Here is a 21,556-nt window from a genome sequence, read left to right on the forward strand (position 1 = left end):
AGATTGCAGTGAGCTGAGATCACACCGCTGTACTCCTGCCTGGGTGACAGAATGAGACTCTGTCTCAAAAAAAAAAAAAAGAGAGAGCAAAGCAGGCAGTAAGCCTAAAGGGAAGTTGGCTGGTGGGCCTGCTGCTATGGCTGTGGCTAGGATGGCAGGGTGGGCGTGTTTCTGAGTCCAGGTGGGAGTGCCACCAGCAACAGGCTGGGTCCAGAGTCAGTGAGTTAGCAGAGGTCCTGGGTGCCCGGAAGGCCAGCCATTTTATTTGAAATGTGAAATGTTGGCCGGGCGCGGTGGCTCAAGCCTGTAATCCCAGCACTTTGGGAGGCCGAGACGGGCGAATCACGAGGTCAGGAGATCGAGACCATCCTAGCTAACACGGTGAAATCCCGTCTCTACTAAAAAATACAAAAAAAACTAGCCGGGCTAGGTGGCGGGCGCCTGTAGTCCCAGCTACTCCGGAGGCTGAGGCAGGAGAATGGCGTAAACCCGGGAGGCGGAGCTTGCAGTGAGCTGAGATCCAGCCACTGCACTCCAGTCCGGGCGACAGAGCGAGACTCCGTCTCAAAAAAAAAAAAAAAAAAAAAAAAAAAATGTGAAATGTTAAAATGCACCAGAGTTTCAGCCCCAGCCTTGCTGTGTGGACTGACTCAGATTGAGGTTCCACTCCAGTGTTGCCTGTGCCCAGAAGCAAGCCAGGTGGCCCTATCCATAAGTGGCGCTCTCCTTCCTGGGCTCCCAGTCTGAAGCCCACACTGCAGGCTTCTGTGATCACAGTTGTTTGTGTCAGCGGTAGGCACTTGCTTGCAGATCAGCACGTTGAAGACTGGGACCACCTATGAGTGTGCCCTGGGCTGGGCATGGCAGAGACAGAACCAACAGGGACTCTATCATAAAGACCCTTTGGCTCAGGACCTTTGGAGAGAATTGCTTTTTCCATCCTCAGGCATCAGCAATGGGGAGGCAAATGTGCCCTGCCTCTGGGCTGTGGGGTGGTCTCTGCCCAGTAGACTTGGGCATAGTTGTAGGCCTGTCCCCATAGGAAGGGCTCAACAAAGGCATATCCCCAGGAGAGCCCTAAAGACCTTCAAGGGGAGGTCCCACCATGAGACTTTTTCTTGGTGCCTAGAAAAATAAGTAATATAAATACAAATTGTAACAAGAACTCTGAAGATGTTATTAACAAAGGCCTGAGTGCAGAAAGGAGGGGGATCTTGCATGTACCTGTGCACACACACCAAAGCACCTCTCTGTCAAGGCCCACACAGTCGCAAGCACACACACACAGTCAACTACACATACTGATGGCACACTCACACATTCACAGACAATTTAAGATGAGTCTCAGATGAGCACACACTAACACACTCATCCAGTGGTCAGCTTGGGAGAGTTAGGAGGAATTCCGGCCTTTGAGCCATGCTTGTTTGGTGTTAGGAGGGACTTGGGATTTAGGGGCTCAGCCACTGCCCTGTCTGCCCACCACCTAGTTTCAGCAGACAGACCCCCATTTTGGAGATCCCTGGAGGCAGGCTGGGGATGAGAGGAATGATACAGCCCCCTGTGTCCTGCCCAGGTCAGCATCGGCTGCCCAGAGAAGATGGAGCCCATCACCAAGATCTCGCATATCCCAGCCAGCCGCTGGGCTCTGTCCTGCAGCCTCTGCAAGGAATGCACAGGCACCTGCATCCAGGTATGTGGACTACTTCACCCTCCTGCAGCCAGGAGCCGGCTGAGAGAGAGGCATGCTTGGGGCGTCGAACAGCAGCTGCCACCACCCTCTCCCCTCCGTGGGGCTGCAGACTGATGTGCCCCAGAGGGGTGTGGGACTGGGGCCAGAGTCAGAATTGCACCTGATGGGGAGCATTTCTCCATCCTCTGGTCTTTTAGGGAGTGGGAACAGACCTGGGAAACCAAGGCTCACCACCCTATTGGAGTGCTGAGAACTCTGGCTTTCCCTGAAAGCAAGTGTCTTGGGGCTCGATGAATATATTAGCCTCACTTCTGACATTGAACTTGACACATTAGGGGTTAAGAATCAAACTTCTCCTCTAGCTAAGCTAATAGACTCTCCTGACACTGGAAGAGCTGTACCAGTCTGTCTTTAGCAAAGTCTATTCCCAAAGTCTAGCGTGCATGAGAATTACCTGGAGGGCTCGGTAAACATAGACTGCTGAGCCTACTCCTGAGAGGCTCTGACTCAGTAGGTCTGGAGTGAAGCTGAGAACTTGCATTTCTAACAAGCTCCCAGGGGATGTTGATGCCTTGGGTCTATAGTTTAGGAGTGCAGGTGGGAGTCATCCTTTGTTCGCCTCATCTTTTAGGAACAGAGTTGTCATTGTAAACATTAGTTGTGCCTCCACTCATCCATGGACCTTCAAAAGGATTTGTGAGTGCAGCATAAGCAGTCGTAATAGTTGGGTGCATGATTGCTGACACGGTTATCAGCTGCCCACAGCCATCATCCAAGGCTAAGAGAGAGGGTCAAGCCTGAAGCTGTCTGGACGAAAGGAGAGGGAAGGGGTCTAAGTCCAGCCCCTCTTCCCAGAGGACAAAAAGGGGACCACAATCCCCAACTTAGATGAGCCAGTGACCCATCATCAGCCTTTCTTTTGATGCTCTGTGATGCCAAAGTCATTTTGCCCACACAAAAATGCAGCTTGAGGCCAGGCGTGGTGGCTCACACCTGTAATGCCAGCACTTTGGTAGGCCAAGGCAGGTGGATCACCTGAGGTCAGGAGTTCGAGACCAGCCTGGCCAACATGGTGAAACCTCATCTCTAAAAATACAAAAATTAGGTGGTGCACGCCTGTAGTCCTAGCTACTTGGGAGTCTGAGGCAGGAGAATCTCTTGAACCTGGGAAGCGGAGGTTGCAGTGAGATGGAGCCACTGCACTCCAGCCTGGGCAACAGAGTGAGACACTCTCTCTCAAAAAAAAAAAAAATGCAGCTTGTCCCAGAGGTGTTTCTCAACTGTCTTCTGATTGACTCCCCCAGGGCACGTGGTGTTGAATGGGCTTCCTTTCCGGGCGCCCCAGAGCTCCTCCTCCTTCCCCGCCATAACTCCCATCCTGCACAGGAGGTCGGGAGCCCACGCCATTCTATTTAGGTTCTCACCAGCATTGTGCATTCTCAGTAGAGCCCTGGGGGAAGCCCCTCTGTCTTCTCCCCTCCCACCAGGCTCCCTCCATGTCTGATGCTGCTCCTCCTTTCCCCTCAGTGTTCCATGCCTTCCTGCGTCACAGCATTCCATGTCACATGCGCCTTTGACCACAGCCTGGAAATGCGGACTATATTAGCAGACAATGATGAGGTCAAGTTCAAGTCATTCTGCCAGGAGCACAGTGATGGGGGCCCACGTAATGAGCCCACATCTGAGCCTGCAGAGCCCAGCCAGGCTGGCGAGGACCTAGAAAAGGTGACCCTGCGCAAGCAGCGGCTGCAGCAGCTAGAGGAGGACTTCTACGAGCTGGTGGAACCTGCTGAGGTGGCTGAGCGGCTGGACCTGGCTGAGGTGCTGGTCGACTTCATCTACCAGTACTGGAAGCTGAAGAGGAAAGCCAACGCCAACCAGCCGCTGCTGACCCCCAAGACCGACGAGGTGGACAACCTGGCCCAGCAGGAGCAGGACGTCCTCTACCGCCGCCTGAAGCTCTTCACCCATCTGCGGCAGGACCTAGAGAGGGTGAGTCCGCATGCTGCCTGCCCGCCCGCCTGCCTGGTGGGTCCAGGAGTCCTTTCCACGCCACAGTCACTGCCCTGGAGCAGCGAGGACTCACCAGGACTCAAACTGTGAGCTCTGGTGGGCCGGCACTGCTGCAGGAGCCTGCCAAGTGGCTGAGGGCTTTCAGGTCCCAAAGAGTATGGGGGTGACTGACACTTTACAGAACAGAGAAGAGTCCAGTTCTTGAGTCTCTGAGTCCCTCTTGTGCCAGCCCTATCACAGGCCTGGTGAATGGTGGGGGCCCTGCCAAAGTCAGGAGACTGGGAGCACCAGAGCTAGGGCGAGGACCCAGGCTTCTAGCACTTGCTTGCCTCTGTGGGCCCTGCCTGGTCCTAACACATGAGCTTGCGTTGAGAATCTGAGGTAGAGGAGGAACGGGGGCTTCCCAAGCTGTCCCTGTAACCCATGCTGAAAGCCAGGAGCATCAAGAGCCAGGAGCAGCCAAACAGGCATGTGCCGGGCCAGGGCAGGGTAGATGGGTAAACGCGGCTCCGTGGGGTGCAGGGCAAAGAGAACAGAGGCACGAAGGAGACAGGGTGGACTCAAGGAACGGTGGAGTGGAAGGAGGAGGTGAAAGGAGCTGGTAGATCACACAAGGCTGGGCTGGTGGATCACAGTGTGTCTGGAAGCTGCAGAAGTGCTAAGGAGGGACTGACACATTGTGGCTGGGACTTCCACCCATCACTTCCTGGAGGAGAAGTCCGAGGAATGGGTGGGCTGGCTGAAAACCGCCCCCAGCTGTGTGCTAGGAAATAGATGACGGTGGCTTGGTCCAGGGGGCTGAGTGAAATGAAGCAGGATTTCTGGATCCTTGTCCAGTCCTCTGAACCCCACAGGCTGTTCTGGCCTCTCCTCTCTGGGACATTTCTAGGGTTCCAGAGCATATGGGACCATGTCACAGTGTCTCCCCTGGGTTCAGACACACATGCTCGCCCTCTCCCTGGGTCCTGTCAGGAAACAGCTCTGGGCAGGAGCACGCAGGGAGCTTTGTGTGACCGGAAACAGCTGCTTCTCTTATCTGCATCACAGTGGGCAAGGCTGTAAAATGGGTAGAACATCTCCGGGGGTGTTGTACTGTCAGGGAAGTGGCACTGGACCCAACTTCCTCACTCCTCTCCTTCCTCCTTATCTGCCCTGGAGCCTGCTCAAGAGGGAGATGACCTATTGGCCCCGGAGCACACTCACTGCCTGGCAGCCAGCTTGCCACCAGGCCAGAAGGAAGAGGTGGGGGTGGGAGGAACCAGATGTCCCTGGCTCCAGCCAGGACAGAGGGCAAGGCCATCTACATTGCAGCCACCACCTCCTGGCCAGCCCAGCCTCCTGTCACATGTGGCAGGGGCATCAGGTGTAAGACCTTCTGAGACTGAAGCTGCTTCCAGAGTCTTCTTCAGGCCACCATGTCTCCACCTGCTGGATCTCCAGGGGAAACACCTGCTTTTACTCCTACTGTTTCCCAAACATCCCCTCAGAACTGACTTCCCGCCGGGCGCGGTGGCTCAAGCCTGTAATCCCAGCACTTTGGGAGGCTGAGATGGGCGGATCATGAGGTCAGGAGATCAAGACCATCCTGGCTACCATGGTGAAACCCCGTCTCTACTAAAAAAAATACAAAAAACTAGCCAGGCGAGGTGGCAGGCGCCTGTAGTCCCAGCTACTCGGGAGGCTGAGGCAGGAGAATGGCGTGAACCCGGGAGGCAGAGCTTGCAGTGAACTGAGATCCGGCCACAGCACTCCAGCCTGGGCGACAGAGCGAGACTCCGTCTCAAAAAAAAAAAAAAAAAAACTGACTTCCCTGTTCTGTGCTGGTCAGCCCATGTGTCTGTTCCTGGCTGGGTTGTCCAGGGAGGTCAAGGGCTGACTCACTTATGTAGTCATCATCCTGGAAAAAGAGACTTGAGGAAGATCCTCCCAGCCTTGCTGAGCAGATGAGGAAACTGGGGCTCGGAGAGACGAATAACAGGAAGCCTTAGAGGAACTCCATCCCAGGGGTTTTGAGCTTGAATTTGGACCTCAGTCCGGGACAGAAAAGGAGTTGTTGGCTTATTCTCTATTCTGTAAATTTCCTGGGCAAAAGCTTCCCCTTCTCAGCCCCCTAATCTTCCCACCCCAGTCTCGGCTGGTTCAGGTGGGGCCTGGGGCTGAGGTTGGCAGGCTCTGGGGTTCTGGGGAATGAGAGCTGCTGCACAGACCCCTCCAGTGGGGGCCAGAACACTCCAGAGTCAGGTGTGAACCATCCCACTCCTCCTCCAGGAAGAGGAAGCAGGGCCAATTTTGAAGTACGTGCAGCCTGTTATGGCTCAGGGGGCCCTGTCAAATGCTGCTTCTTGAGCAGCCACCAAGCTGGACTGGCGGGCACCAGCTTCGATGAGAGCAGGGGCATGCACAGCCCTGGCAGGGCCGAGGAGGGACAACCATGAGCCAAGCTGACCCCCGTCGGCGGCCCAGCCTCAAGGCCTCTCCTGGTCACACATTTGCAACTTGGGTGAATGAACAGCGAGAGGAACCCTGCCACGGGGGAGGCTTTCTGCAAAGGCCCGTGGTGGTTGGTGGCCTGGCCAGCAGGCCCAGTCTCGGACCATGGCCCAGTGCCGGCAGCCGAGAGTATCTAGCCTGTAACTGAGCACTACGCCAGCCTGGGCGGGAATCATCGGAAGATGGGGCAGGGCTTGAGGTCGAGGCCTTGATAGCCTGACTTTGCATCCAGTTCCTGCACTCCCAGCTCTGTGCCTTCTTTGTTTCAGTTTCTACTTCTCTGAGTTTCAGTTTCTTTGTCTGTAAAATGGGAATAAGGATCAGACTGACCTCGGGGTCACAGTGCGTGTGAGGGACAGAGCTTAGCACAGTGCCCTCCGTTGTTGGCCGTGATTGTTGCTACTGTCCTGGCCCCTCAGCATTTGGCTCTTACAAGAAGGGAGGCCAGCCCATGCCCTCTGAGGGTGGGCTCCACAGAGGACCAACAGGGCAGGCCCAGTGCTAGGGCCTGGGAACCTAGCATCCTTCCAGATTGATTCGTTCCTCCTCAGCCAGGCAGGGGTTTTGCTGAGAGAAACAGGAGCCAGGGCTGTGGCCAGCATGAAATCCCATTTTATGGTCAACCAGATGTGCTTTCCTAAAACTTCAGCGTTGGGCCTCGGCCCCAGCGGACCCTCGGAAGGCATGGCCACTGCAGCCTCCTAGAGTTATTTATGGCTGACAAAAAAAAAAAAAATCGCAGCGCTGTTGATCAGCCCGACAAGTGCCGGCTGGTGTCCCCTAGCAACCGCGCTGACAAGCAGGCTGTGCAGGGACTTGCTGCTTGCAGCTCTGGCTCTGGTCACCAGAAGTTTATCTGGGAGCCTGACCTGGCCTGAGGAGGGGGCTGAGAGGGTGGAGGCAGCTCTAAGACACACACCTGCCCAGAGGATGACATGGGACAACTTCCCAAGGAGGGAAAGACTCAGCAGGAAGTGTGTCCTGGCCTCAGTGCCTGGATGGTGGTCCACTTGGCCTCCCACCAAAAGCATCCTTGTCCTGGGCAGCTCCAGCCTCCAGACATCCGGCTCTTCTGCCCCTGTGCCTCCCATCTCCAGAGCTCCCCCAACCCATTAGTGCCCCTGCCTCACCCAAGCCCAGTCACCACCTCCAGCTGTTCCCATGTCAGTAACCCAAAAATCGTCACTTCCTCCTCCCTGCCCACAGTCTCCTGCTCTCCCTGCTGACTTGTCTCCCAGGCCCTCCACCCTTCTCTGTCCTGCTTTCTTCATTCACTCCCTGTTTGGCACTGGCCTGCTATGCCCCAACCCTTGTCCCTCGCTGAGGCCAGACCCCTGGCAGAGCCTCACCCACTAAGAGCCACTCCCTCCATGAGGAGAAATCCCACAGCGCTGAGCAGGGCAGTCGCTGCCACACACCCCATCTCATCCCTGCTGCCCACGTGCTGGGCCCTGCCTCCCTCAGGACAGCCTCCCCTCTGTCCTCACACCAGGGCCTCTAACTTCTGCCAGCCGAGACTCTCGGTCCATTCTCTTCCCTTCCCTCCTGTCTTCCTTCCCCCACAGGGTCTCTTTTCTGGCCCACACCTGCAGCTCACGAGTCTGTCTTTTCTTCTTCCTTTCTGTGGGTCCTTTTCCACCAACATTTGAATCTGTTCAACCCTCTCTCATCTTCAAAAGCGAATCCTCCCTCCCTATTTCCCTCTAGTCGTGGGTTCCTCTGCTCCCACCCCCATCTCTCCTTTCCTGTCATCCCTCATGGTATTTGCATCCTTGCTGCCCACTCTGGCCGGATTTCCGCCACATCCCAGAGCCTGCCACCTGGGCCGCCTGCAGCCTCCCCCGCCTACCTCTGCATCCCCCGACCCTCTCAGCAGTGGCTGCCACAATCAGACCTGCCCTTAGTCTTGGAGTCCTTTTCCTGTGATTCTCTGACCAGGTCCCCACTGAGGTCCCGGTTTACCCCCTCCCTCCCTGGCCACTCCTTGGCCTCAATGGTCATCCACCACTCTCCCCTGACTGTTCACTCCGAGGGCTGGAGTTCTCAGGCTCCACTGTCTTTCACGGCTGCCCACAGTTTTGCCCCACGTGGGGGTGCTGGCTGCCCCTCCCTCTTGAGCGCCACACCAAGTCCCTTCCAAAGGCTGCCGGTGTCTCATGCCCAGCATCCCTGTTAGTTTCCTAGGCCTGCCTGCCTGCCACCAGCTGGATGGTGAGATTCATCCTCACGGTTCTGGAGGCTGGAAGCCCAAGGTTGAGGTGTCAGCAGGATTAGTTCCTGCCGGGGGCTCTGCGGGAGAGTCTCTTTGTGCCTCCCAGCTTCTGGTGGTTGCCAGGAATCTTTGCTGTTCCTTGGTCTGCGGACATCTGTCTAGCCTCTGCCTCTGCCAGGTCACATGGCCTTCTCCCTATAGGCCCCTGTGTCAGGACTCCACTCATAGTAGATCAAGGGCCCACCCTAATATAGTATGACATCATCTTAACTATTTATATCTGCAGAGACCCTATTTCCAAATAAGGTCACGTTGCAAGGGTCCCAGTAAAAATGAATTTGGGGGAACACTATTCAATCCCGTACAGAAGCCACTGAAGGTGGGAGAAGGGAAGAAGGGAGAAGGGAAGTGTCTCACTACTCTGTGAAAATCCACCCCTGGGCCGAGCTCGGTGGCTCATGCCTGTAATCCCAGCACTTTGGGAATCCAAGGCGGGCGGATCAGGAGGTCAGGAGTTCGAGACCAGCCTGGCCAACATGGTAAAACCTCATCTCTACTAAAAATACAAAAATTAGCCAGGTGTGGTGTCAGACGCCTGTAATCCCAGCTACATGGGAGGTGGAGGCAGTAGAATCGCTTGAACCCAGGAGGCAGAGTTTGCAGTGAGCCGAGATCATGCCACTGTACTCCAGCCTAGGTGACAGAGCGAGACCCTGTCTCAAAAGAAAAAAAAGAAAATCCTTGGCTTCCTTTGGCCTGGCTCAGTCAAGCCTCAGCGCCTGCCCTCCTCCCTTGCCAGCCCCACCACTCCTCACTGCTCCCTTCAGACTCCTGCCATGAGGCTCTGCTCTGCCTCCCTCCGGCCTGGATTCCTCGTTCCCAGGCTCTGCCCCCGCCGTGTGATCAACTCCCACTCCCACTGGCTGCTGGTGTGTCCAAGACGCCTTGCTCAGCACCCCCAAGTGTGGGTCGGAGCCACCTGGTCCTGTTAGTAGTTGGTCAGCACTTACCCACCCTGAGAAGAAAGGGGCCCCCGCGGCGTTGCTTGCTTGAGTCCAGGGCCCCGCACAGTGCAAGTCCACAGAGCTATAACCAGTGCTTAAGGCTGTAGGGGAAGGAGGCTGGTTGGAGGGTGGTTTTAGGAGGTCCAGGTTTTGACAGAAAGATGGGCCATCCCAGTAGGCTAGAGCCAGGGCTCACAGGCTGGGTCCAGGTGGTTGCAGCCCAGGGTGGCCCCCTGGAGTGGTACTGGCCATAGAGATAGGTGGAGCTGAGGCTCAGAGGTGGATGGCGTGGTGCTCACGGTCTAAGCTGAGGGCGCGCACACCAGCGTGGAAGGCCACGGAAAGTCCATGCAGAGCGCATCGGGTGGAGGCCTGAGGCTGGAGCCACCTTTGTGGTATATCCTTCACAGCCGGGCTCAGGAAAGAAAGGAGGATGCCCATACCCAGAAGAGAGGTCTATTCTTGGCTGCCCTCGAACTGGGAGAAATGATGGTTATGCCAACAGGCAGGGGGTCTGGAACCAGAGGTCACCCCAGCTTAAGGACATGAAGACTGAACTCAGCCTTGAAGATGGAACCCAACGGGAAACAGCCTGGTCCCAGCTGGAAAGACCCTGGTGGGACCCAGGATTCAAGCTGAGCAGCTTTGGCCAACTGTCCCTGATAATGGAGTCTCCATCCTGTGCTGAAGACCAAGGAAGTGTCTCAAGGGAGAGGGCTTGGTCTTGGCTCCGGAAGTGTGGCCTGCCCTGAGAGCAGCCAGGGAGGGATGGCCCACTAGGGTAAGGTGCCAGGTGGGCAGGCAGCAGCATGGTCCATCCTGCAGATGCTTCCTGTGGGACCACCTATAGGAGGGGTCCATGTCCCATGAGCTTAGAAGCTGGTATCTAAGGCCCCAAGGGGCTCTTCTCAGCTGGCCTTGAGGCAGTCAGAGAGGCCTCTGTCCTCTCTGCTGAGGAGTTCTGTCACTGGCAGACTGAAGGTGGCTGTGTGGATGTGGAAGCCTTGGCCAGCATGGCATGAGCCTGGCTCAGGTCCCAGTGCAGCGGGTAGACATGGGTTGGCTGCAGGCTGGGCACAGTTGGGTTAGGACTTCCTTTCTGCTCAAAGCTATTCTGCTGGCGTTCTCTCTGGCTGCAAGTACCAGGGCCATTTGTGGCTCAGGACACATGTTAGTTTTTGCCATGCCGTTTGTGTCTGAAGAATTTCTTTACTGGGAAAGAAAGGCCTTGGACAGGAGGCAGAGGGATGAAGTTGGTGACCTGGTGAGACCCTGATGGGTCTGCAGGCACTGTGGTTATAGAGGAGAGCGACCATGTTGGCAGGGCCTTGGGAGGCAGCACGGCTGACCTTACCAGGAAGGTAAGACCCCGAGGAGGAGGTGGGCATGCTGGGCCGATCTAACCAGATGCTCTCCCCTGGCCGCTCTGGCTCGGCCAGGGACCACAGGGCCGAGGCTGTGTGTGGCCTTAGGTTTTGTGTCCGAGACATGCAGCACGGGGCTGAGGATGCGCTCAGGGTCTGGGAATCGGTTTGCAGATGTTCTGGGCAGGATAGGCTATGGTGGTAACCTGTGCCCCCCTGCACTGTCTCTACCCGTAGCAAGGTCCCCAGAGCTGGGAGGTCTGGGGTGGTTGCCTGTGAGTAAGGTGGAAAATCTCTCTTGTTTTCTCAGGTTAGAAATCTGTGCTACATGGTGACAAGGCGCGAGAGAACGAAGCACGCCATCTGCAAACTCCAGGAGCAGATATTCCACCTGCAGATGAAACTTATTGAACAGGATCTGTGTCGAGGTAGGCGCCTTCCCCACCTGCCGCCGCCACCTCCGTGTGCCCTCTCTTGCGGGGCTGGGTCCCCACGAGGGTGTGTCTTTGGACCCTGGTGGGGTATCTGCATGGAGCCAGGGGCCACCGGCCCCCACCCCTGCCCTTCACCATCCAATTAGTAGGCCCAGACAGGGGCCTGCCAGAGTCCTGGGTTGTGTGTCACTAGGCAAAGAGCCAGACGTTGGAATGTGGGCATCAGGCCTGCCCTCAGGGAGCTTTCTGGTTGACTAGGCCACAGCAGTTCAGGAGCTGATTGCATGTGAACAGGTACAAAGAAGAAGTCCTAGTGGCTCTCTGCTGGTGCTGAGGCAGGAAGGGCCAGAAGCTGGTGAGGTTCCCTGAACCCTGGTGTGCCTGGGAGTCAGTTTTGAAGAAGGCAGCTGCCCCAGAGATGTGACAGGACCTGGCTATTGTTTCTGTCTGACCCTAACAGGATTCTTGCCCTGCATCTGCAGTGTTTTCTGCTGTTTTATTCTTATTCTTCTTATTCTCTTGGTGTCACGTGTGTTTAATGGGTCTGGAAATCAAAGGCTGAAGGAAGCTCTGACATTGATCTTATCTGTTAATTGTGGATGTTGCCAGACACAGGACCCTTCCTGGAGCATATACATGTTAAGAAGAGCAACACTTAGCCCCCAAAGCGGTACCCCAGTGTTTCGTTTACATGCAGCAGAAATAGCTGGGTGGAGAGAGATTTCGAGCCAGGGTCTGCCAATGCCACTTCAGCCTCGGAGCTGAGCTGGGCCTGGAGTGGAGAGGAGGGAGGAAAGCTGCTGAGCCACCATTGGAGCAAATGACTGAGGACCTCTGCTGCCCCTACTTCTGCCTGAGAGCTGAGCTGACCTGATTGTTCTTTGGCATCACCATCCACTCTGGCCCCAACATCTAGCCTTGCCAAGTTCAGGTGCTAGTCGTGGCCATGCAGAGCCCACCATGTACCCAAAGACTGTGGCAGCTTCCTGGCTGCTGGAGCTTTCCAGGCCCCCTGTCTTCTGTTTATTCATTCAGCCAGCATTAACTGAGCATGGATTGGATAGGGTTCCTGCCCTTGTGGAACACACCATCTGGAGAGAGAAAGGAACGTGGTATCGCAGAGGCTACAGTTGCTGCCAGTGCAGGGATAGAAGTGTCAGGGATGTCTTCCCAGAAGCAGTGATGCTCCGACAACATCTCAGGCCTCCTGGCACTTGGCTGTGGCCACATATCGGCTGCAGAAGGAGAAGCCCACGCAAAGCATCCACAGTTCAGGAAGCAGAGGGTGGCAAGCCAAAGCAGTGCCCTGAGGCACAGGATTCCAGAGGCATGGTCAAGAGCCTGGAGGGTTCACATCCCTGCATTGGTTCTGGGGACATTTGCAACTCCTTGTCTTGAGTGTCAACAACAGGCAACTGTTTGTTCAGGGCAGGGCGGGGCATTTGGAGACGACTGGTTTGCCCTGTCCAAAGCTGCTGCTCACACTGTTTTGAGGCTTGACGCTTGGGGTGGGTCATGGGCTGTGTGCATGTCGGCGAGGCTGTCTGACTTGGCGGCTGGAAAAGGCCTCCTAGTGGAGATGATATTTGGGCTGTGAGCTGAATCAGGTGAAGGATAGGACAAGAAAACTGCGTATTTGGAGACTTAGTGGCCAGAACATGTCTTGGCAGAGAAACTGGAAGGAGGCTGGAATGGCTGCACCAGGCAGAAGGAAGACACCTAAAGTGGGGGTGATGGGTAACCAGGGTCACATGTGCAAGATCTTCTTGTAGCCTGGGGGAGGAGCTTACACTGTCCTGAGAGCAGTGGGGAGCCTCTCCAGGAGCCTGCCTCCAGCGTATCTGGGCATTGGTTACATGCCATGTTACAGATGAGATTGCCCAGGCACGGTGGCTCATGCCTAAAATCCCAGCACTTTGGGAGTCCACAGTGGGAAAATCACTTGAAGCCAGGCGTTCCAGACCAACCTGTCTGTACAAAAAAAATTACACAAATTAGCTGAGCATGGTGACACATGCCTGTATTCCTAGCTGCTTGGGGAGCAGAAGCAGGAGGATTGCTTGAGCGAGCTATGATTACACCACTGCACTCCAGCCTGGATAACAGAGCCAGGCTCTGTCTCTAAAAAATAAATAAATAAACAGATGTGGCCAGGCACAGTGGCTCCCACCTGTAATCCCAGCACTTTGGGAGGCCAAGGTGGAAGGATTACTGGAGCCCAAGAGTTCAGGACCAGTCCGGGCAACATGGTAAGATCCTGTCTCTACAAAATTTGAAAATTAGCCAGGTGTGGTGGCGTGTACCTGTGGTCCCAGTTACTCAGGAGGCTGAGGCTAAAGGATCACTTGAGCCTGGGAGGTCAAGTCTGCAGTAAACTATGATTGTACTACTGCTCTCCATCATGGGCAACAGAGCAAGACTCGGTCTCAAAACAAACCAAAACAGATGAGACTGAGGCCTAGCCTGAACTGAAAGGATACAAGGGCCAGAGATGCGCCCTGAATCTCCCATCCAGTTCACTGCCTGACTTTGAAAGCCAACCAAGAGACTAATGCAGGAGACTGGTTCAAGGGAGCTGACCCTGGTGTTAGGAATGGACCCCAAGCCTCTCGACCCCTCAGCTAGTGTTCCTTCCACTGACATGTCTAGCTCCTCAGCCTGGCATTCAAGGCCCTGACCTGTCCAGACTCCCCTCCAGCCATTCTTCCCACCACCCACACTCTCTCCCAAGGCTGCAGGTTGTACAGGTCAGACTAGAGTCCAGGTCCTGCAAGGGCCTCTTCTTGTGGTCCTGTGGCCACCCCAAGTCCCCCACAGGGCACAGTGGACAATTGGCTCACCCCACCATGCCAGCCGTCCCCTGGCTTCAACCTTTTTGCTGTAGAGGGTGAGCACTGACTGTTGGAGGACTCCTGGGCTGCCACGCAGGGATCTTGGTGCTGACTGAGGCCACTCAGGGTAACCATCTCCCTCCTCATCTCGCTTTCCCTGACACAGAGCGGTCTGGGAGGAGAGCAAAGGGCAAGAAGAGTGACTCGAAGAGGAAGGGCTGCGAGGGCTCCAAGGGCAGCACTGAGAAGAAAGAGAAAGTGAAGGCGGGGCCTGACTCAGTCCTGGGGCAGCTGGGTGAGTGAGGGCCATGCTGGCCTGCAGACACGGGCAGGCTTGACCGTCACCACACTTGCAGCTCTGCCCTGCAGAAGGCCAGCTGCACAGAATAGGAGACTGAGGCTCAAGAGCGGTAACCAGGCCCTTGCTTGCCCAGGTGCACACACCTTCCACCCACAAAGGAGACAGATCTCAGAGCCCCGTGTGACATCCTGGGAAATGCCCCTTCTGTAGACCTGGATGGAGGCTGGACCACACCCATTCAGGAACTGTCCGGTCATTTCCCTGGCTGGGTCCTGGTGGCTGGATTTTCCCAGAGTCCCCCAGGATAGGCCCCATGCTGGGAGGGGCGGATCTACCAGAAAGCCCCATCCTTGTCTTACTCTCCCAGAATCCTCTAAATAGGCCCTTCCTGCAACAGCAGCAGACTTTCCTGGAGCTACCCAGAGATACCCAGAGGAGTGGCTGCAGGCCCTGGCCCTGCCCATCACCTCCACTGTCCCAGGCCTCCTGTTAGGCAGAGCAGCCTAGTGGGAGCAGTGTGACTCATGGACCTCACGTGCTTCCTCCAGAGATCTCGGGGAGCGTCATGGAGTCCCCTTCCAGACCTTGCCTCTGGGACAGAAGCCCCAGGTCATCCTTTCTGTCCCTCTGTCTCAACAAGGGGACAACCCAGGCATGGTGGTGCATGCTTGTATTCCCAGCTGCTCAGGAGGCTGAGTTGGGAGGATCACTTGATCCCATGAGGCTGAGGCTGCAGTGCACCATGATCATGCTACTGCACTCCAGCCTGGGTGACAGAGCAAGACCATGTTCCTTCATTTCACACCCCTCTCGCAAAAAGAAGGGCATAACTTGGGTGTGTAACAGGAAACCCAGACTCACGTCTCGCCAGCTGTCCCCTCCCAAGACCGCGGTAAGGGAGGAAGGATCTGCCTCCCTCACATCTGCCGGCATCTCACTTGCCTCCTCTCTCCCCTGACATCCAGGAGGGACTGGATACTGCTTGCTACCCCTATTCGTGCCTGATCCCTTTATCCAAGCTCTTTGCTGCAAGCTCTGGGAGGCAACGCTTATAAAGACCGAGTGCCGTCTGGTGGCCTGAGGGCATTTTCCTCCAGATTCCTCCTTCCCCAACCCCACCAGAGTGGGAGTGGTGGGCAGGGCCAACTTCGTGGGTAGCTGGGTAGCAACCTATGCCGTTGCACAGGGTCCTTGTTCTTGGTTTAATGCTCTGCCGCTGCCACCTTGAATTTTTTTCCCCATGGCAGGCTTGCTGGTAAAGTCCAAAAAACCTGCTAGACAAACTGAAAGAGCTGTAACACTCCACCTTGAAATTCTTAATAGTATTTGAACAAGGAGCCTGTATTTTTGTTTTATACTCCATCCCACAAATTATGAAGCCCATCTTGAGGGCAGCACGTCCTTCTGGAGAGAAGGGTATAAGTAGTCCCAACTCTTTGGTGGTGTTGGCGGAGGGATGGACAAAGGTAGCTCACCTGGGTCTGGCACGGGGGGACAGAGAGAAGAAGATGCATGGTGGTGTGCTGGGAGCGCCAGCGGGCTTCCTGAAAAGGTGGGACACGCATCTGCTGGCATCTCACTTGCCTCCTCTCTCCCCTCAGCAGGCCTGTCCACCTCATTCCCCATCGATGGCACCTTCTTCAACAGCTGGCTGGCACAGTCAGTGCAGATCACAGCAGAGAACATGGCCATGAGCGAGTGGCCGCTGAACAATGGGCATCGCGAGGACCCTGCTCCGGGGCTGCTGTCAGAGGAGCTGCTGCAGGATGAGGAAACGCTGCTCAGCTTCATGCGGGACCCCTCGCTGCGACCTGGCGACCCTGCTAGGAAGGCCCGAGGCCGCACCCGCCTGCCTGCCAAGAAGAAACCACCACCACCACCGCCGCAGGACGGGCCTGGTTCACGGACGACTCCAGACAAAGCCCCCAAGAAGACCTGGGGCCAGGATGCAGGCAGCGGCAAGGGGGTTCAAGGGCCACCTACCAGGAAGCCACCACGTCGGACGTCTTCTCACTTGCCATCCAGCCCTGCAGCCGGGGACTGTCCCATCCTAGCCACCCCTGAAAGCCCCCCACCACTGGCCCCTGAGACCCCGGACGAGGCAGCCTCAGTAGCTGCTGACTCAGATGTCCAAGTGCCTGGCCCTGCAGCGAGCCCTAAGCCTTTGGGCCGGCTCCGGCCGCCCCGCGAGAGCAAGGTAACCCGGAGATTGCCGGGTGCCAGGCCTGATGCTGGAATGGGACCACCTTCAGCTGTGGCTGAGAGGCCCAAGGTCAGCCTGCATTTTGACACTGAGACTGATGGTTACTTCTCTGATGGGGAGATGAGCGACTCAGATGTAGAGGCCGAGGACGGTGGGGTGCAGCGGGGTCCCCGGGAGGCAGGGGCAGAGGAGGTGGTCCGCATGGGCGTACTGGCCTCCTAACTCACCCCCTTCCCTGTCCCGGGCCCTGCGCTGGTCCCCCAACAAGGCCTCAGCCCAGTCACAACTGCCATTTCCAGTCTCTGCTGAGTGTCCCAGACCCTCGAGGCTGCCACTCCGTCGTGGTTTTATTTTTAATATAGAGAGAGTTTTGAATTCTACACTGTTGTCTTTCCTCTGTGCTGGCCTAGGACGTTAGGATTCCTTCCATGGCTCCGGCCGCCAGGACCCTGCCAGGTCCCGTGCACCATCCCTGCCCTGCCCACGTGGTATTGCTGGGCTCCTGGCTAGAAGCGGGCAAGGTGGAGAAGAGCTCAGGACTCCAGCCCGCTGCCACTGGGTGACACAGACTGTCGTTTGGGCATTATTTCATGGCAGATGGGCCAGTCCAGGGCCTACCCCGCCTTGCCCCCAGATTCCACTGGGATCCATTTGGGGGGTCCTGCTGCACTCCACCGGTCCCCAAGGAAGTATAATAAACAATACCCAGCCAGAGTCTACTCACTGTCACAAGCACAACGAGTTTATATGAGAAAGCACTGAGGGGGTGCAGAGGGCCCGCTGGTTCCAGGGGAACCGAAAGCTGTTCCTGATCAGCCCGTATCATCTGAGGCCTGCCTGCCCACCCTGCCACCCTCCCCTCCCTTGCTGCTCTGCCCCTGCTAGTGCCCAGCCCAGCGGCTCTGGGAAGGGGTTCCCAGAATCCCTCCTGAGCTGTGCCATTTACTCAGGGGACTCCCAAACAGCCAGCTGCCAGTGCAGGTGGAGGGCTGTAAGGGAGGGCCAGTGCCCAGACAGGGTCATGGGGCTCAGACCAGCCCACTGTAGAGAATCACTCTGGGGCTCCAACTTCCTTCCTTCCTTCGGGGCCAGTCTCGGCTGAAGTCTGGTCACTCAGACAGAGCTGACCAGACCAGACCGCTTGCCTTTTCAAGTTTCCCACTCCTGCTAAGAGATGAGCTTCTTCCGTGGTTTCCTTTTGGAAACTCCTCCTTCCAACAAGCAGTGGGATCCCGGGGCCCAGGGCGGGCCGGTGTTGGCCGCTGGGGCTGTTGTAAGTCTTGCTGGATGTTCCCCTGTTCCTGAGCCTTAACCCCTTGCCCAGCCATCCCCCGTGTCCTGCCTTCCCCGCCCCCCCCTTAGGTCCCAGGTAGTTGCTCTGAAGAGTTTCAGTAGAGTGGCCCCAGGGTGATAGCTCAGGGAACAACAAAAAAGGAATTCCGTGAAAACATTTTTTTTTTCTTTGATGAATTACTCCTGGGTCACTTCCGCCACTGGTAAAGCCAGAAGTTCTCCAACAAGAACCTTGCAAAAAGTCCAGTGAATCAGTCGAATCATTCTGTGGATGCCAAAGAATATTTTGACCATAATACAGCACAGCCTGGACCTGACAACTTGTCACTTGGACTTTTTTTAAAATGGAGTTCTCTAGCATCAAAGTATAGAAACACGTTCATTGTACACACCCAAGGAGAAGAGCCCGAGCGCTCGGAAGAGGATGCTTTTCTGCTGCTGAAGTGTACCTGGGTGTTAGATTTCAGATCCTGGGCTGAGCCCACTGTGAGCTTTCCTAAACTCTGAGAGTCACAGAGGGGAAAGATACTGACAGTGAAACCAGCATGGAAAATGTCTTTACCATGTGGTTCCCTCCTCCCCAAATACATAAAGCAAATAAGCAGGATGGGGAACAGCTTGACCTTCATCCACCCCTAACTCCAAAACTATCAAGGTACGACAGTGGCATTGTCATCAACACTCAGTTTCATGTGAATTTTAGCAAAACAGGCAACAAAGATAATGACTCAGTTCAGAGGATCGGACAAATGTATCTAGTCCAGGTGGACTTGGAGGGAGTGGGGTGGGCTTCAAGGATTCTGGGCATTGGGATGGCATGAGCTACCCCGTAGAGTTTAGTCTGCCTGCCCGCCTTGGTAGTAGTGACCAGTCAGTGTCAGCATCAGCGTCCCAACCCCAGTCTCTGTTTACTGCCTTTGAACAGAACTTCTTCCTTCCCCATGCTTTGGGTCACCTCGGGCTGCAACCCTGTCTGTGCCAGATGGCCCAGTCTGACCCTGCAGGAAGCAAAGAGGTGACCTTAAAGAACAACCAAACTGCCAGGGGTCCCGGAAAGCCCAGGGTCTAGCAGTCTCCGCACTTGGCCCCTTGCCCCTTCACACCATCCTAGGACAGGGACTGGGCCTCCCTGGTGGCAGGGGTGGGCGGAGAATTAGGGAGAGGGTGCAACGAGTCTGGCCCCTTGCCTCAGGGTGGCTGGTGTTCTTCCAAGAGCCTCTGCTCATGTTGTTGACCTCTGGATTCTGTTCCTTCTTCATTGGCTATTGCTTTGGACTGGACTGTCGCTGAGCCTGTGTCCTGCAGAACCCAGATGTCTGTTAGGCTGGCTGGCTGCTGCGAGGGGATGGGGGTGGCCTTTCACTTGGGGAGCCCTTTCACTCCCAGGCCAAGCCCCGGAGCAGGCTTCTCCAGGTAGCTGTCTCCACCTCCAGGATGTCCACCAGGCTGCAAGGAGAAGGATGCCAGCCACCCATCCTCCCCGAGTTCCCAGCCTTTCCCCCGTTAGTCACAGCCGCTTCTCTCTTTTTCCGGTCTACTGTCCCCAGTGTAGAGGGCTTTGCTGACCCTGAGACCAAGCAAGGCAGGTTCCTTTTCCAGGCCAGAGGCGGAGGTGGATCTTTCTCTTGACCACGTCTCCCAACTCGTACTGCTCCTCCACAGGGAGGGAGAAGCTGCTCTGTAACTCATTCTGGCTATCATCCCCCTTCTCACTGACCTGACCGCCCACCACCTCCTTCCCCCTCATCATGTGACAAAGGATAATGTGCAAGAAAAGTATTTTTATGTATCATAAATGTATTTTGAGACAAATGAAAAGAAGAAAGGTAGAAGGGTTTATTTTATTAAATGAGCCTGACTTTGTGACAGTGTGTGAGCATTTGCAATGTAAGGGCCTCAGCTTCCTTGGAGAAGCCACCCCAGGTTTCCAGACAAAGATGTTGAATTGTTTGTGGGGGGTGTGCCAGGCCACGTCTCGTGTGTCCGCGTGCAGGCATGCCTGTGTGTACTGTGTATGGGCACACTATGGGACTAGCTGGGACAATTCCTAGAGATTCAACTGCCCAATTCTAACAAACATTGTCAGCGGCTGAACTTGGCATTTCCTTGCTAACTGCCAGATGTGGCCAACCTCTGCCCATGTGCAAACCACTGAAAAATGATCTGGATTTCTGTAGCAAAGCCCTTGGGGAGGGCACTCTCCCATGCTCTTGGCCTCGCTGGCCACATTGGCCAATGAGCCAGGGCTGGAGTCTGAGACCTTTGGTTGTTCTTTAAGGCACCTCCTGCCACTTTCTCCCTCAGAGGCACAAACACTTTGTGTTCCACGTGAGTTTGAGGGGACGGTGGGGGGGAATGATATGAATGTCACAGGAGGAGACACCTTCTGTCTTTGTTTCAAAGAAAGTGATGTGCCATTTGTTAATATACAAGAGAAATATTGAAAATATATTGAAAAGAGCAATTTTAAATTATTTTTGGCTTATGTTGCAATATTTATTTTCTTGTATTAGAAAAGATTCCTTTGTAGAGAAAAAATGTATTTTTCATTAACGCAAAGACCTATTTCTCCTTTTTGTACATTGTCCATGTTCGCAACCCTTAACGAGCAATAGAATGTATGGTCACCTGGGTGTGGCCAATGCCCGCTGTGCCCTGCATGATTCTGTGTTGCCGCTGCTGCATAGTTCCCAGCCCCATCCTTTCCTGCTCACTCATGGGGGCTTCCAGACCCCAGCCCCACCAGGGCTTGTGTCATAGGGAGCCCTTTGCACTCCTCGTGTGTTGGCAAACGCAGTTAATAAAGCAATGTTTTCTGTGCTGGCTGGTATGAGGCTCCATTGCATTGGATGGGGTAGGGAACCCTGGGAGTCCCACACACACACCTGACAATGGGCTCAGCAAAACCACAAGATCCCTGAGTTTTCCAAGGGATCTGCTGCCACCTCCTAAGGAATCATAATAAAGATGCTCAGTGCACACCAAGGGCTATAATTTCAGAGCAGTATTTCTATTTTTCATTGTTGTTATTATTTTTTGAGACAGGGTTTCACTCTGTTACCGAGGCTGGAGTTCAGTCGTGCAATCTTGACTCACTGCAGCCTCGACATCCTGGGCTCAAGTGATCCTCCCACCTCAGCCTCCTGAGTAGCTGGGACTACAGGCGTGTGCCACCATGCCTGGTTGATTTTGGTAATTTTGTAGAGATGGGATTTCGCCACGTTGCCCAGGCTGGTCTCAAATTGCTGGGCCCAAGTGATCCATCCTCCTCGGCCTCCTGAAGTCCTGGTACTACAGGCGTGAGCCACCACACCTAGCCTCAGGGCAGTATTTCATTTGATCTTCAATATATTCCTGTGGAATTGAGAGGATGAGGGATGCACCCAAAGTCAAAGATGTGCTAAGAGGTAAAGCTCCACATCCAAGGCCGGACTGCTGCACGCCCCACCCGCTATAACCACCTGCCTGGGACCGCAGGAAAGTTTGGGAGGAGCCTCTTGAGTTTGTTTTTTATTTATGATTTTCTGAGCACCTACCCTGAGTCAGGCTCTGAAAAGAGTGTGGGGAATGTAGCTGCTGTCCTTGCTGGGGGTAGCTCACACAGGCAGCGGGGGAGCTGGGAGTTTTCCTAGAGGCCTGGGCTGGTCTAGGGGTAGGAGGTTTCAGGAAGGGTTTCTCTGAGGAAGTGACACCATTGATTCATTCATTCATTTAACAA

General features: G+C 55.3%; 1 protein-coding gene across 3 annotated transcripts in view; it reads left to right on the forward strand.

The window, feature by feature from the left end:
- The window catches only part of JADE2 (jade family PHD finger 2), a 58,407-nt gene extending 37,748 nt beyond the window's left edge, over positions 1 to 20,659 (forward strand). Inside the window, exons 8-12 of one of the 3 annotated variants that reach the window (XM_011958810.1) lie at positions 1,577 to 1,693; positions 3,221 to 3,685; positions 11,087 to 11,204; positions 14,208 to 14,336; positions 15,944 to 20,659. In XM_011958810.1, coding sequence (XP_011814200.1) covers positions 1,577 to 1,693; positions 3,221 to 3,685; positions 11,087 to 11,204; positions 14,208 to 14,336; positions 15,944 to 16,767 — 1,653 coding nt within the window. In that variant the 3' untranslated portion in view covers positions 16,768 to 20,659. The remainder of the gene's footprint in view (positions 1 to 1,576; positions 1,694 to 3,220; positions 3,686 to 11,086; positions 11,205 to 14,207; positions 14,337 to 15,943) is intronic. The other 2 variants (XM_011958812.1, XM_011958813.1) reach the window with 2 other exon arrangements.
- Positions 20,660 to 21,556: the final 897 nt, after the last annotated feature.

The sequence above is a fragment of the Colobus angolensis genome, unplaced genomic scaffold (assembly GCF_000951035.1).
Source record: "Colobus angolensis palliatus isolate OR3802 unplaced genomic scaffold, Cang.pa_1.0 Scaffold476, whole genome shotgun sequence".
Lineage (NCBI taxonomy): Eukaryota > Metazoa > Chordata > Mammalia > Primates > Cercopithecidae > Colobus > Colobus angolensis.